Source organism: Anolis carolinensis, chromosome 2 (genome assembly GCF_035594765.1).
Source record: "Anolis carolinensis isolate JA03-04 chromosome 2, rAnoCar3.1.pri, whole genome shotgun sequence".
NCBI classification, from domain to species: domain Eukaryota; kingdom Metazoa; phylum Chordata; class Lepidosauria; order Squamata; family Dactyloidae; genus Anolis; species Anolis carolinensis.
In genome coordinates this window covers 186093486-186108299 of record NC_085842.1, presented here as the reverse complement: position 1 = coordinate 186108299, position 14814 = coordinate 186093486, and the positions used below count along the sequence as shown (strand labels likewise).

General features: G+C 40.1%; 1 protein-coding gene across 20 annotated transcripts in view; it reads left to right on the top strand.

The window, feature by feature from the left end:
• adgrl3 (adhesion G protein-coupled receptor L3) overlaps positions 1 to 14814 on the top strand; it is a 463017-nt gene that overhangs the window by 321786 nt on the left and 126417 nt on the right. For all 20 annotated transcript variants that reach the window (XM_062974088.1, XM_062974092.1, XM_062974094.1 and 17 more), the window contains 3 exons: positions 3186 to 3369; positions 10116 to 10238; positions 11869 to 12077. In XM_062974088.1, coding sequence (XP_062830158.1) covers positions 3186 to 3369; positions 10116 to 10238; positions 11869 to 12077 — 516 coding nt within the window. The remainder of the gene's footprint in view (positions 1 to 3185; positions 3370 to 10115; positions 10239 to 11868; positions 12078 to 14814) is intronic.

Genomic DNA, 14814 nt, shown 5'->3' with positions numbered 1-14814 from the left:
GATGATATGGAAAAATAGAGGGAAAGTTATGTATCTATTGTCTCTATATCATCACAGCATGGGCATTTTAAATGACATAGCCTAGAGCAGTGATTCCTAAAGTGAGCGCTACCGCCCCCTGGTGGGCGCTGGAACGATCCAGGGGGGCAGTGATGGCACCTATTAGGACATGGGGGTGGGGCCAGAGGAGGGGCAGGCCTCTTCCCAAGTGCCCGAGATAGGGCTGAGCACCTGAGTTGCCTGTTAGAACACACAGGGGGCGGAGCTAGAGGAGTGGCCGTGGCTTCTTCCCAAGAGCCTGAGACAGGGCTGAGAATCTATACCTCTCCTGAGGCTCTTGTTGGGACACAGAGGGCGGAGCTAGGGAACGAGGCAGGGTTTCCTTCCAAGAGCTCGAGGCAGGGCTGAGCCTCTGTATACCTCCCCTGAGGCGCTTGTTAGAACATGGGGGTGGGGTATAGAGGTTCAGCCCTGTCAGGCACTTGGGAAGAGGCCCCGCCCCCTCCTCTAGCCATGCCCCCTGTGTCCTGGCAGGCACCGCAGGACAGGGATAGAAACTCAACCCTGCCCCAGAGCTCGTAACTCCGCCCATCCCAGTTCTGGCTGCCCATTTGTGGCCCACCTCCCCTCGCAGCCCTGCATTTTGGACTAGGGGAGAGGCTCAGCCCTTCCTCTTCAGCAGGAGCCACGCCCACCCCTGTAAGCTATGCCCCCCTTCCAGGGGGCGCTGAGTCATATTTTTTCTGGAAAGGGGGCGGCAGGCCAAATAAGTTTGGGAACCACTGGCCTAGAGGCAGTCTCCCTCTCTCTCTCTCCCTCTCTCTCTCTCTCTGTCTGCTAAAAAAATGAAGTTTATGTTATGTTATGCTATGCTATTTTTTTATTTTCAGGAGTCGACTCCTTTTATCCTCCTCTTCCATGCACAGTCTGCTTCTCCAGATCTGAAATTACATCTCTGCCAAATCACTCCCTGTCTAGTGACTGCAGTCATCCTGTCCCCCTATTTCGAACACCACCCTCCATCAATAATAATAATAATAATAATAATAATAATAATAATAATAATAATAATAATAATAATTTCTTATCTGCCTCTCCTTGTGGCTCAAGGCAGGTTACAGAATGATTAAAACACATAAACATTGTAAAAATACCACAATACACATATTAAAACATATTTCTATAAAATATGTATTAAAATACAAAATATCAAGACTCCTCCTCCTCATCATCATCATCCTCAAAGACTCAAATGTCCCACACTAAATAGGGTTTAACTTGTAGCTGAAGTATTACTTAAGAAATCTGCATGTAAAGCCCTCCCTCTCCCTTTCCCTCTCCCTCTCCCACTTAATCTCTTGACATGCCTCCTACCCCAATAACCTAGTGCCTCTCTTGTCCCCATTCCACTCTCCTACCCGTCTTGCCCCAGTGAGATTGTGTAGCAGTCTTCTGTCCCTCTTTGATTCCCTTACAACACATTTGCCCCAATCAGAGACTCATGTAACAAAATTTATTAAAAAATAAAACACACACTGAGCACAGAAATGAACACCTTCAAAAATACATGTAAAATAAATAGAGAAATTAAACTTGCCAGACCCACCAACCTTTCCCACACTGAATCTCCCCATCCCCTGCTTCCACTCCAATCTCAATTGGGGGCACAGGAAAAATGGATAAAAAACTAGTTTTTCCTGAAACTATGAATTAAAAAGTGAGATTAAATGTTCAAGATCACATTAAATCCTAAACGAAATGCTTTCACTTTCAAAATGAAGGAAGTCAATAGCACCAAAATCAGGTAGGGCATGGATTTTTTTTTTGTTGGATCCAGCCAGAGTTAAATTAAGAATAAGACAATGTGGGGGAAATAGTACATCAGGCAATCATTCAGAGGAGACACACTATCCTCAGCTAGAGTTGTTTTGGAAGGTATGGAGAAATATATTTGGGTGTCATCAGTGTACTGATAGCACCCCACCTCATGCCTCCAGATGATCTCTTCCAGCACTTTCATGTATATGTTAAAATGCATTGAAGATAGAATGGCGCCTTGTGGGATGCCATATAACATATAATGTATCAGGGTCACTGGTCACTTTGCCTCTATAGAATGGGGTCGTGTTTTGAAAAAGGTTGGGAACCGCTGAAATAAACATTACTAATATAAAAATGACAGTGATGTGCTTAAAAATCAAAAGAAGCTCAATTGTGCTTCAGCATTCTGTGTTCATCTACTAATCAAAGACATAATCACAAAGCAGAAACATATATCCTCACTGACATAGACACAGTGCACAGCCTTAGCAGCCACAAACTGATTCTGCAGTAAACCAAGCTGGAAGGGGACATCTGTGATCAGAAATTTATCTTTCAAGCCAACTCATCCATCAACCAAGAAGTGACTACCAATCTCCCTGTCTTACATAAAACATAGTCTCTTGGTTATTGTTGGTTAAGAAGGACAGAGGAGATCAGTCAGGGCCAGAGATTCTAAGAGCTCATCCAGCTGCTGTTTTCCTTATGACAGCTGTTGAGAAAATGAAATTCTGACTTTTAGCTCGCATTGTGGACAGACTGGGGAAATGACAATTGCTTCAGGGGTACTTTCATTGGGTTATGCCAATTTGATGGCTCTGTGGAGCCAGAACAGGTCCACCTCTGTGTGTGTGCTTGTGTGTGAGAAGACTTATTTATTATTTATTTATTTACAGCATTTATATTCCGCCCTTCTCACCCCGAAGGAGACTCAGGGCGGATCACATTACACGTATAGGCAAACATTCAATGCCTTTTAACATAGAACAAAGACAAGACAAACATGGCTCCAAGCGGGCCTCGAACTCATGACCTCCTGGTCAGAGTGATTCATTGCAGTGATTGATTGCAGCTGCTCTCCAGCCTGCGCCACAGCCCGAGCCAACTCCTGTCTCCCTACTAGCCTCCCAGAATGAGCCCTTAGTGCTTGGGCCACGTGTTTGGAACACTTCATGATTACTTTCAGTCAGGATGATGTCAGAAATGCTGATTGGAAGTTAGGAGAAAAATAGGAATGTGAAGCAGCACACCAACTTTGGAATGGTGGGTGGTAGCATCCCCTGTAGTCAACCAACACAATATCCTGGTAATGGAAGGCAGAGTCTCACCAAAAAAAAAAATCAACTTTTTCTTTTTCTTCATAGGCTATGGTTGAAACGGTCAATAACCTCCTTCAGCCACAGGCTTTGAATGCCTGGCGGGATCTTCCTGCAAGTGATCAGCTACGTGCAGCAACCATGTTACTGGACACTGTGGAAGAAAGTGCCTTTGTGCTGGCTGACAACCTTCTCAAGACTGATATTGTGAGGGAGAGTACTGACAATATTCGTAAGTAGCAGAAATAACAAGAGGGGGAATATGTTTCATTGTTATTCCATTGTAGAACTACCTGGTTTTCTGGCAATAAACCATCCTTCTGTGAAATTGATGGGGCTTCTGGTTTCAGCCGCTAGCTCCCTCTATAGCCACAGTTCCAGTCCATGGAGCTTGGGCATATAGGAGCAAGGCAAACAGATGAGGCCTGTTTTTCAAGAAAGGTTGAGGGAGTTCTGTTCCATCCCCTACTTAAGCCTACTAAAAATAGATGATGAGGGAGATCAAGTCCCCATTTGGAATGTTTGTGTTCTTGTCAGAGGAAGTGGGTTGTAACTTGGTGACTCTCTTTGAAGAGAAGGTCTAGCTCCTTGAGGCCCAAGTATCCACACTTCAAATATTAGTGGAAAAGTGGTTTTTTAAGCAGAGCACACCGTCCTAGAGAAAAAACACACATAATATGTCTTCTGAAGAGGAGATCACTTCACAAACACAGGAGGTGAAAGGGCCTGTCCCCAGAGAATATTCAAGTGCCTCTGGAAGAGTAAGCTCACGGAATGGCCCCAGCCAAACTTCCAGTGAAATGTGTGGTGGTGAAAGAGGATTCCTTGATGAGGGGAACAGGAGTGGTTTGCAGACCTGACAAGATGATTCAAGAGATGGGTTATCTCTCTGGGGAAAAAATACACAATGTAACAGGCTAAAAAGGCTTGAACCCGTGGACTGTTACCCCTTCCTTTTGGTCCATATGGGAATTTTCAGGATATGGGATTACAAGACCATAGGTAAAAAGATGAAGGACCTGGATATACAGGTTGTCAAATTTGTCTTTTCTCTCAGTTCAGGTCATGGCCCAGGCAGGGAGAGAGAAATAATAGAAGTGAATAACTGACTTCATAGATGGTACCACCAAGAATGAATTTGGTTTGTTGGACCGAGGTCTGAGGTTTAATGGAAGTTGGATTTATGGCAATGAATGGGTTGACAAAGGTTGACAGGAATGTTTTTGCTAAGAGTATCCCAAACCTGATTAGTAAGTTTTCTGAGGGAGAGACAGCATTATTGAAAGCAGAAGTTTATCAGGAGATAATATCCCAACTGTTATAGAGAGTACAGGACAAGATGTACAAGAATTCTATAGTGGGAAAAACCTAAATAAGCAGCTAGAGGAGCTGGCTCATGGTTTTTGGTGTCTCCTCACATATGGGAAATAAATAAAATGAACTTGACATCTTAATACAGCAAAGTACATATGATATAATAGGCGTCACTAAAACCTGTTGGAGCAAGTCTCATGATTGGAATGTAGTAATAGAGACGTATAACCTTTTCCTAAGAAACAGACCAAGCTGGAAATAAGGAGTTATCATTATACAATACATCAAGAATGTTTCCACTTGTGAGGAGATCCATGACATAAATCCTGGAAGCCAGGTTGAGCATATCTGAGTAAAAATTAAGGAGACAAGAAACAACTGGGATGTCATTGTGGGGGTTTACTGTAGACCCCCAAGCCAGATTTAAGACTTGGATGATGCCTTCCTAGAACAGATGACCATATATTCAGAAAAAAGAGACATAGTAGTAATGGAAGATTTTTAATATCTTGATAGTTTTGGAACACAAACTTTGCCAAGAATAGCAGGTACAAGACATCCCTCATTTGCCTTGCAGACAGTTTCATGGTCTAAAAGGTGGAAGGGACAACAAAGTGATCAGCTGTTTTTTATCTAATCTTAACCAACAGTGACAGCCTAGTTAATGGGATGGAGGTTGCAGATTACTTAGAAGAGAATGGCCGTGTTCTACTAGATTTTGTTTTACAGTAAAAAAGGGATCAGCAAAGCATATTCTAGATTTTTTAAAACAATTCACTAAACTTAAGAAAAAGCCTGAGTATGATCCCATGGTCAATATTACTAAAAGATAAAGGAGACAGATGGGAGCTTCTGAAAAGTGAAGAGTAGCTTAGGTAGCTGAGTCTGTTTATCTTGGAGAAGAGAAGCTTGAGAAGGGACATGATAGCCATGTTTAAATATTTGAAAGAATGTCACATTGAGAAAGGAGCTAGTTTGCAAGGAATTTATTCAAATTGCAGGAAGACATTCCACTTAAACTTTGGGAAGAACTTCCTGATGGTAATAGCCATTTGACAGTGGAATATGTTGCCTTAGAGAGTGATGGAATGTCCTCTTTTAAACACAGGCTGTCAAGAGTGGCATTGGAGTGAATGGCCATTGAGGTTTCTATCAACTTTATGATTTTATGATATGGGTGCCAAAAGGAGCATTAGAATAGCAGCCTCTTTGGGTTCTGTCAGTCTCACATCCATCACAAACACAAGACACAACAGGAAGCCTGCACCTAGGCCCTAAAATTCTCTGCCCAGAGAGACTATAATGGCCCTCTCCCTGCAGTCCTTCCAGGTTCTAGGCTTAAAACGTTTTTATTCAGGCATGATTTTACAGAATAAACTTGTTAAGAGTAAGTCAGGAGGGTGTGGTGATAGTGTCTTTAGTATTATATGTGTTTTTAATTGTTTTAGATTATTTAATAAATTTGTATGTTTAATTCTGTTTTAATATTTCTGTGCTGGAGATTTTAAATTGTATTATGTTTTAATTGCTTTGTGTCTCAGCCATGGAGATAAAAGCAGGATACAAATAATACAAATGCTAATAATAATATAAGATGTGAAGGTAGACTGTGTGTGATCTGTGCAGAAACGTTTTTTGTGCAAAGTCTTTATTTAGATGTTCTGGATGTAAATTGCCTTTGAAAAGTGTGCTGTTTTATCCACTTTGAAGAGAAAAGCATTATTTGCAAAAATGAAATAAATAAAGATTCATATTCCAGTTATGGAATTGTCCACAGTGGATTCACAATTACGGAGATTGTGTTTGTGACCTTGCGTTTGAAGATAAAAGTCATGACCCCTCAGCCATTGGTCCTTTTCTGATAACGTCTTATGTTGTTGTGTGCCTTCAGGTCATTTGCAAATTATACTCACCCAAAGGAAAACTAATGATAGAGTTTTCTTGGCAAAATGTTTTCAGTGAGAATTTGTCATTGCCTTCCTCTGAGAATGTGACTTCCCCAGTGAATTACCACGGCTGATTGTGGAACCTTCGTTTTCCAAATCTTAGTCTCCAAGAAATGACAATTATTCTGAGATTACCAGCAAAAAGTTTAAAAATGACTATTCTAGACAAGAGCTAAATCTAATTACAAGTCACTATCAATGCAAAATTTAAAGGTGGTTGAAGAATAATTTTTTATGTTGTCGAAGGCTTTCATGGCCGGGATCACTGGGTTGTTGTATGTTTTCCGGGCTGTATGGCCATGTTCCAGAAGTATTCTCTTCTGACGTTTCGCCCACATCTATGGCAGGCATCCTCAGAGGTTGTGAGGTATGGAGAAACTAAGCAAGGAACGTTTATATATATCTGTGGAAAGTCCAGGGTGAGAGAAGAACTCTTGTCAGTTGGAGGCCAGTATGAATGTTGTAGTTAATCACCTTAATTAGCATCCAATAGCTTCATCTCCTGGCTTCTTCCTGCCTGGGGGGCATCCTTTGTTCAGAATCATTAGCTGCCCCTGGTTAATTCATGTCTGGAACTCCCCTGTTTTCAGAGTGTTGCTTCTTTTTTACAACAGCCTGGCAAACACTATATTACCTACTACTACAGGGAACTGCCAAAAGGCTAAATGGAGGGCTGCACAAACACAGCAAGGACCAATTACCGAGAGCACAATAATCCCAAATAAACAGCTCGGGGGAAGGTCACAGGAGCTTACATGTCTTTACACTAATGCACAGAGCATGGGAAATAAGCAAGACGAACTCCAACTTTTAGCACAGCACCACACATACGACGTCATAGGCATCACTGAAACTTGGTGGGATGACTCCCATCACTGGAATGTAGCCATTGAGAGCTATAACCTCTTTCACAGAAATAGAACAAAGGGGAGAGGAGGGGGAGTAGCTTTATATGTCAAAAACAGTTATGTTGCAGAAGAAATGCAAGACTGTAATCCGGGAAACCAGCTTGAAAGCATCTGGATAAGAATCAAGGGAACTCAAAAAGATCTCATCGTGGGTGTATACTACAGACCACCGAGTCAGGATGAAGGACTTGATGAAACCTTTTGTCAACAGCTGACCAAACAGGCACAAAGAAGAGATGTAGTAGTCATGGGAGATTTCAACTATCCTGATATCTGCTGGAAAACAAACTCGGCCAAAAGCACAAAATCCAACAAATTCCTCACTTGCCTTGCAGACAATTTTATGGTCCAGAAGGTAGAAGAGGCAACTCTTGATCTAATCTTAACAAATGTGGAAGACCTGATCAATACAGTCAAAGTGGTCAGATCCTTAGGGGCAAGTGACCATGTGCTCCTGCAGTTTGTGAAGGCTGAAACTAAGACAAGTCAAACACGCATTCTGGACTTTAAGAGAGCTAACTTCCAAAAAATGAAGGAAATACTGAGCAGCATTCCATGGACGCCAATATTAAAAGACAAGGGAGTTAAGGATGCATGGGAGTTTTTAAAAAGCGAAATACTCAAGGTGCAAATGCAAACAGTGCCAACAAAGAAAAAAAATATGACAAGTGCGAAAAAGCCTGAATGGATGTCCAAAGAATTTCTAACCTGGCTAAAATTCAAAAGAGACATGCACAAGAAGTGGAAAAGGGGAGAAATCACCAAAGAAGAATTCAAACATATAGCCAACTCCTGTAGGGAAAAGGTTCGCAAGGCTAAAGCGCAAAATGAGCTCAGGCTTGCCAGGGACATTAAAAACAACAAAAAAGGCTTTTTTGCTTACGTTGGTAGAAAAAGGAAGAAAAAGGAGGCAATAGGGCCTCTGCAAGGAGAAGATGGGGTGATGGCGACAGGGGATAGGGAAAAGGCAGAACTGCTTAATGCCTTCTTTGCCTCGGTCTTCTCACAAAAAGAAAGCCATTTTCAAGAAGGGAAAAAAGAACGACCCAAACAATTACCGTCCGGTCATCCTCACGTCGATACCAGGCAAGATTCTGGAAAAGATCATTAAGGAAGTGGTCTGCAAACACTTAGAAACAAATGCAGTCATTGCTAATAGTCAACACGGATTTACCAAAAACAAGTCATGCTAGACTAATCTGATCTCTTTTTTCGATAGAGTTACGAGTTGGGTCGATACAGGGAACGCCGTGGATGTAGCGTACCTAGATTTCAGTAAGGCCTTCGACAAAGTCCCTCACGACCTTCTGGCAAACAAACTAGTAAAATGTGGGCTAGACAAAACTACGGTTAGGTGGATCTGTAATTGGCTAAGCAAACGAACCCAAAGGGTGCTCAATAATGCGTTGTCTTCATCTTGGAAAGAAGTCATGAGTGGAGTCCTGGGCCCGGTTCTGTTTAACATCTTTATTAACGACTTAGACGAAGGGTTAGAAGGCACGATCATCAAGTTTGCAGATGACACCAAACTGGGAGGGATAGCCAACACTAGGAGCAGAATTCAAAACGATCTTGACAGACTAGAGAGATGGGCCAAAACTAACAAAATGAAGTTCAACAGGGACAAATGCAAGATACTTCACTTCGGCAGAAAAAATGGAATGCAAAGATACAGAATGGGGGACGCCTGGCTAGACAGCAGTACATGTGAAAAAGATCTTGGAGTCCTTGTGGACAACAAGTTAAACATGAGTCAGCAATGTGATGCGGCTGCTAAGAAAGCTAATGGGATTTTGGCCTGCATCAATAGGGGTATAGCGTCTAGATCCAGGGAAGTCATGCTACCCCTCTATTCTGCCTTCGTCAGACCACACCTGGAATACTGCGTCCAATTCTGGGCACTGCAGTTGAAGGGAGATATTGACAAGCTGGAAAGTGTCCAGAGGAGGGCAACTAAAATGATCAAGGGTCTAGAGCACAAGCCTTATGATGAGCAGCTTAAAAAACTGGGCATGTTTAGCCTGCAGAAGAGAAGGCTAATAGGAGACATGATATCCATGTACAAATATGTGAGGGGAAGTCATAGGGAGGAGGGAGCAAGCTTGTTTTCTGCTGCCCCGCAGACTAGGACGCGGAACAATGGCTTCAAACTACAGGAATGGAGATTCCACCTGAACATCAGGAATAACTTCCTCACTGTGAGAGCTGTGGAACTCTCTCCCCCGGAGTGTGGTGGAGGCACCTTCTTTGGAGGCTTTTAAACAGAGGCTGGATGGCCATCTGTCAGGGGTGCTTTGAATGCGATTTCCTGCTTCTTGGCGGGGGGGTTGGACTGGATGGCCCATGAGGTCTCTTCCAACTCTACTATTCTATGATTCTGTGTTCTGATTTTTGAGTTTTTTTAATCAATATTTCCCATTTTCCAAAACCAAAGGGGATATCTGATACATCCAGATGAATCTTCCATCTATGAGAAAAATGTGTTATTGACTGTATATTTAAGAGCAAAACCCAAAAGCTTTGGTATGAGTGGCCTTGAAGGAGGTACTGAAGTAAATAATTTCATTTTTGAGCTTAAAGTAGGAAGAGCAAATTGGGGTGAGAGTGTCAGCTTCTTAGAAGATAGGATATTTAGCATATGTTCATTTAAGTTTGTCTTTCTTAAACATAAGTGTACTCTATCTTAGTATATTTTAATAAATAGTTTTTATTAAAAAAAATAGAAAACTCTTATTTGGCCCTCAATATTTGTTACCAGTTGGTCTCTTTGACTTACATGCATTCAGTGTTCACTTATTTCATATTGATAGAGCTGGAAGTAGCAAGATTAAGTACGGAAGGAAACTTGGAAGGCCTGAAGTTTCCACAGAATACAGGCTATGGTAGTACTATCCAGCTGTCAGCAAACACATTGAAACAGAATGGTCGAAATGGTAAGTTTGGCAGTTTAGAATGATTTTGTTTTAAGTATGTATTGATACACTAAGTTTCAGCTTTTTTACTGCAACTATTAGTATAACAACATGAACCAAGTATGCTTCTCTCCAGTACCATTTGTTCTGACTGTCAATGGTTTTCTAGGACACCAGGCAGAAATCCATGCTACTGACTTCTGTGGTGAGAGAAACTGGGACATTTGGCCTGGAAAGTTTGTCCTCAGTCACAGAACAATGGACTATGTTGCTTTCCCCTGGATGATTAGTCTGATGTGTTTTTTGAAGGTTTCCTTGGAAAGACAAGTTATGGTATAATGTAAGACTGTTAGTATGCTGCCTTATTTATTAAAGGGGTTGCTAGAGTTTAGTTAAGTTAGATATGGTGTCTCATGGAGAAAAAATTGTGCACAGGTCATTCTATTACAGGTGTTGCTAAGTGTATTCCCCCAAAAAGTCAACAACTGGTGTGGTGAAATGATGTAACCAAGATCGATGCTCAGCTGTAGCCATATTACAGTTATCCTCATATTTATATATAAGTTTACTTTACAAATCCTGGGTGCTGAGTGCTGGAGCTTTAGATGAACAAGATAAAGTTTATTCTTCACATTAATGTAAATTACTCTCATAGAGTCCATCTACACTGAACATATAATGTAATTTGAAGCTAGTGTCAAACTGCAGCAGCTAGATAACACATGCCACTAAAGAATGCTGCAGCATGGATTAAGTATGATAAAGTACATCAAGCAAACTCGGGGAGAAGTCCAAAATAAGGTTTTTAAGAAGCTGCACTGAGCCCCAAAACTCAACCACACTGAACAGCAAAATCAGCTCTGCTGAATGCAAAGCACATTGTAGATGCCCACCACACCACTGTACTTAGTAAAATTAAAAACGTGGGGACAGCAAAAAATGCCCCAAGGTTAAGGTTGGATATCAGGGTGTACTACTAACTGTCAGTTTTCCTTCTTGTCTCCATTTCCTATGCGTCCAGAGCACTCCATGCGTATCTTGCCCAGGAATGGGGGGAAAATGCATTCTCTGGTGGCTGTCAAGTCATGGCTACTGTAGATTCTGGAAAAGGGTTGAGGCTGTCTTCCATAGTTAATGTAATCATCTCCCTGGCCTCCAACCTGTTCCGGAAATGGCAGTCTGATCATACACACAGCAAAACCATTTTCTGCCATGAACCAATCTAAGTGGTCAGTGTAGAAAGGGTCATAGTCCTAATATCTTCAGAATGCAGTTATTCTTGAGTGACTTATGATTGTATAAAGTGCTTGAAGAAAACATCAGGATTAACATGGCCAGCAGATAGAATGCTCCCCAGTAAGAATGAAAAAATATTAAAAAGTTTCTTTTTTCTTGATGAGAAAGTTTTGGTATTGAAAGATGCACAAATAGAAATCCACCAAATATATCTTATTACCTGCCTGGGTTAGCTTTGCTGTGAAGAAGACACCATGAACAGATTTGAGCTTTCAATGGGAAAGATTACCTATCCATTACCCATTTCCTACTCCATATGGGACAAACAGGTTACTTTAAGAGAAGCTTTTCTACACTAGAGAAAGGGATTATGATTCTGGTGCCTATTTGCCCATTATCCTGTTTTTCTTTCTAGGTGAAATCCGAGTGGCCTTTGTCCTGTACAACAACCTGGGCCCCTACCTGTCCACAGAAAATGCCAGCATGAAACTGGGGTTGGAAGCAATGTCAACAAATCATTCTTTAATAGTCAATTCTCCAATTATCACAGCAGCAATAAACAAAGAATTCAGCAATAAGGTTTATTTGGCTGATCCTGTGGTGTTCACTGTCAAGCACATTAAGGTAAGGAGATACCAACCGTGAAGGAAACCTTATATTTCAGCTGTTTGCGTTTTCTGTTTTCCTGAAAACATATCAAAAGGTATTCTCTGCCTTGTACTATAAGACAGTAGTTCCCAACCTTTGGGCCTCCAGGTGTTTTGGACTTCAACTCCCAGAAAGTCCAGGCAGTTTACCAGCTGTTAAGAACTGTGGGAGCTGAAGTCCAAAACACCTGGAGGCCCAAAGGTTGGGAACCTCTGCTATAAAACATATAAAGAAGAACTGGATCCAGTTCTTCTCTCAATAATGAACCAAGTGCTTCAAAATCGAGAGATCCTGGATTCATGAGCGGAAACTACTATAGTACTAATTCCCAAACAAGATAGAAATATGGAACAAATTAAGAACTTTAGACCAATTTCCTTACTAAACTGTAATTATAAACTATTTGCAGAAATTTTAGCAAATAGATTAAAATTAACCGTAACTAAGATTTTATATGAAGACCAAGCAGGCTTCCTTCCAAACAGGCAGTTAAACCAAAATGTGAGAACGGTCCTTAATATACTAGAGGTTGCTGAAAAAGACCCTAACAGAGAAGTGGCACTTTTATTTCTAGATGCTGAGGAAGCCTTTGATAATGTTTGGTTGGAGTTTATAGAAAACCTATTGGCTCATTATGGGGTGCATCAGCAATTTAAAAGAGTGGTCAGTGCTATTTACTCAAAACAAAAAGCGAAACTAAGGATAAATGACCAAATGTCAAATTATATTCAGATCCAAAAAGGAATGAGACAAAGGTGCCCTTTGTCACCTTGCCTTTTATATGGATGTTAGGAATATCAATCAATCAACAAAGACCCTTATTGCACCATAGATAAACACAATATGCAGACTAATGAGATTAACAACACACAAACAAGTATTACCCCAATCAAGGGTTATACTAAGTTTCTTTTCAGATTGCATACCCTCACTGCTTCTGCGCTCGAGTCCAAAACTTGCAGCACAAGGAAATATTAAATATTAGGATTTGGGAAGACAGCTGTATTGAAGGGGTGAAAATAACATCATCATCATCATTTAATTACTTATTAATCGCCCTCCATCCAAGATGCTCTAGGTGATTTAAAAGATAAAATTGTAAAGGATAAAAACATACATACAAATATTGATAAAATTAACATAGATCAAAAGCTCTAGTAAAGAGCCAGGTCTTGAGTGCTAGGGTAAAAGGCCCTAACTCACGCATGGCTCTCATATAGGGCGGCAACATAACAAGAATTCAAAGTCAAAACATGCTGATGATATGGTATGTATTATGGAAGACCCATTAAAAAGCAATCAAAGCTTGATGGAAACTATTAATAAATATGGGAAGGTGGCAGGATTCAAAATAAAGAGAATTCCATGCTCTTAATAAAAAAAAATATCAAAAGGGAATATTGATAAATTGCTTATACATGCATTTGTTCATTCTATTGGCTTATATTTTTTCATCCAGATTCACTAATGATATGGGTCTATACAACCCTGGGTTTGTTAAATTTTTATCTGGCTTTGGTGTTAATATTATTAATGACTTTCTCCATGATTCTGGTATTTTTTCTTCTTTCATTATTCCATTATACAATTCTAACATTTTTGGAATCAACATTTTTCTAAAACATTTGTAATATTCTGTTCTCAATCCATCCAGACCTGAAGCTTTTCCTGCATTTAAATTCTTAATAACTTATTCTATTTCTCTTCTTTTAATAGGTTGTTCCAATAATTCTTTATCTTTCTCCTCCAGCTTACTTTCCCAGTTTTCCTCCACGTATTTCCTAATTTCCTCTATAGAGCTGGCTTTTGTTTGATATAAGTAATTATAAAACTCTTCAAAAACTCTTTTTTTTCTTTCATTGATCTACATACTCTGCCTTTTGGTCTTTTATAGTGTTTATCATACTTTCCATTTTCTTTTTTTTCTTTTTTCTTTTTGCATGTGTGTGGATCTGGCTAACATCTTTGATCCAGGAAGTTCACTCTGTATCTTTTTCCTCTCCATTGGAACTTAAGAAAGGTTGGATATCCCTGTGTATATGCTATCCCAGCTTTAATTAATTGAATCGTGATTGGCTTCATTAAGTATCTCCAGTTTTTAGTTTCAGGGCACTGATAATTAAACACTTCCAATTTTATTTCTCCCATCTTCAAATTCTCTGGAATTTTTAGTATGTTCATCAATGCTTCTTTTTTAGTGAATTGTAATATTTGAATTATTATATTCCTAGGTGTTATTTTATTTCTTCCAGCTGGAAGATGATGAACATGTTCTAAGTCCATTTCCTCCCAATTTAATGATGGTATCACTTTTCAAAGCCACCTCAGAATTTCTGTACTCAAATCTTCTTTTCTGTTTCCTCTGTAAAGTTTTTTTTTATGATAATGTTATTTCTCCTCTGGTTGTCTTGCATATACACAAATTTCTTCTCCATAAAATTTTTTTTTCTTAATTATTTTTGTTCCACTTTATTCTTTTCAGCTTCTGATTTTATTGCTTGGATATATCCTTGTATAGTTTTAAATTGTTTTGCAAGGTCTGGAATTTTTCATCTGAACTCTTTCTATCTGCAGCCAACTCCCTTTTCAGAGCTTGAAAGTCATTTTTCTTCTCGTGCTTTCTTTCCTTTCTTTCTTTTTCAAACATCTTACTTAGCTCTGTAGATTTCTTATCATTCTCTTGTTTTATAAATTCTGATAATTTCCTTAATAG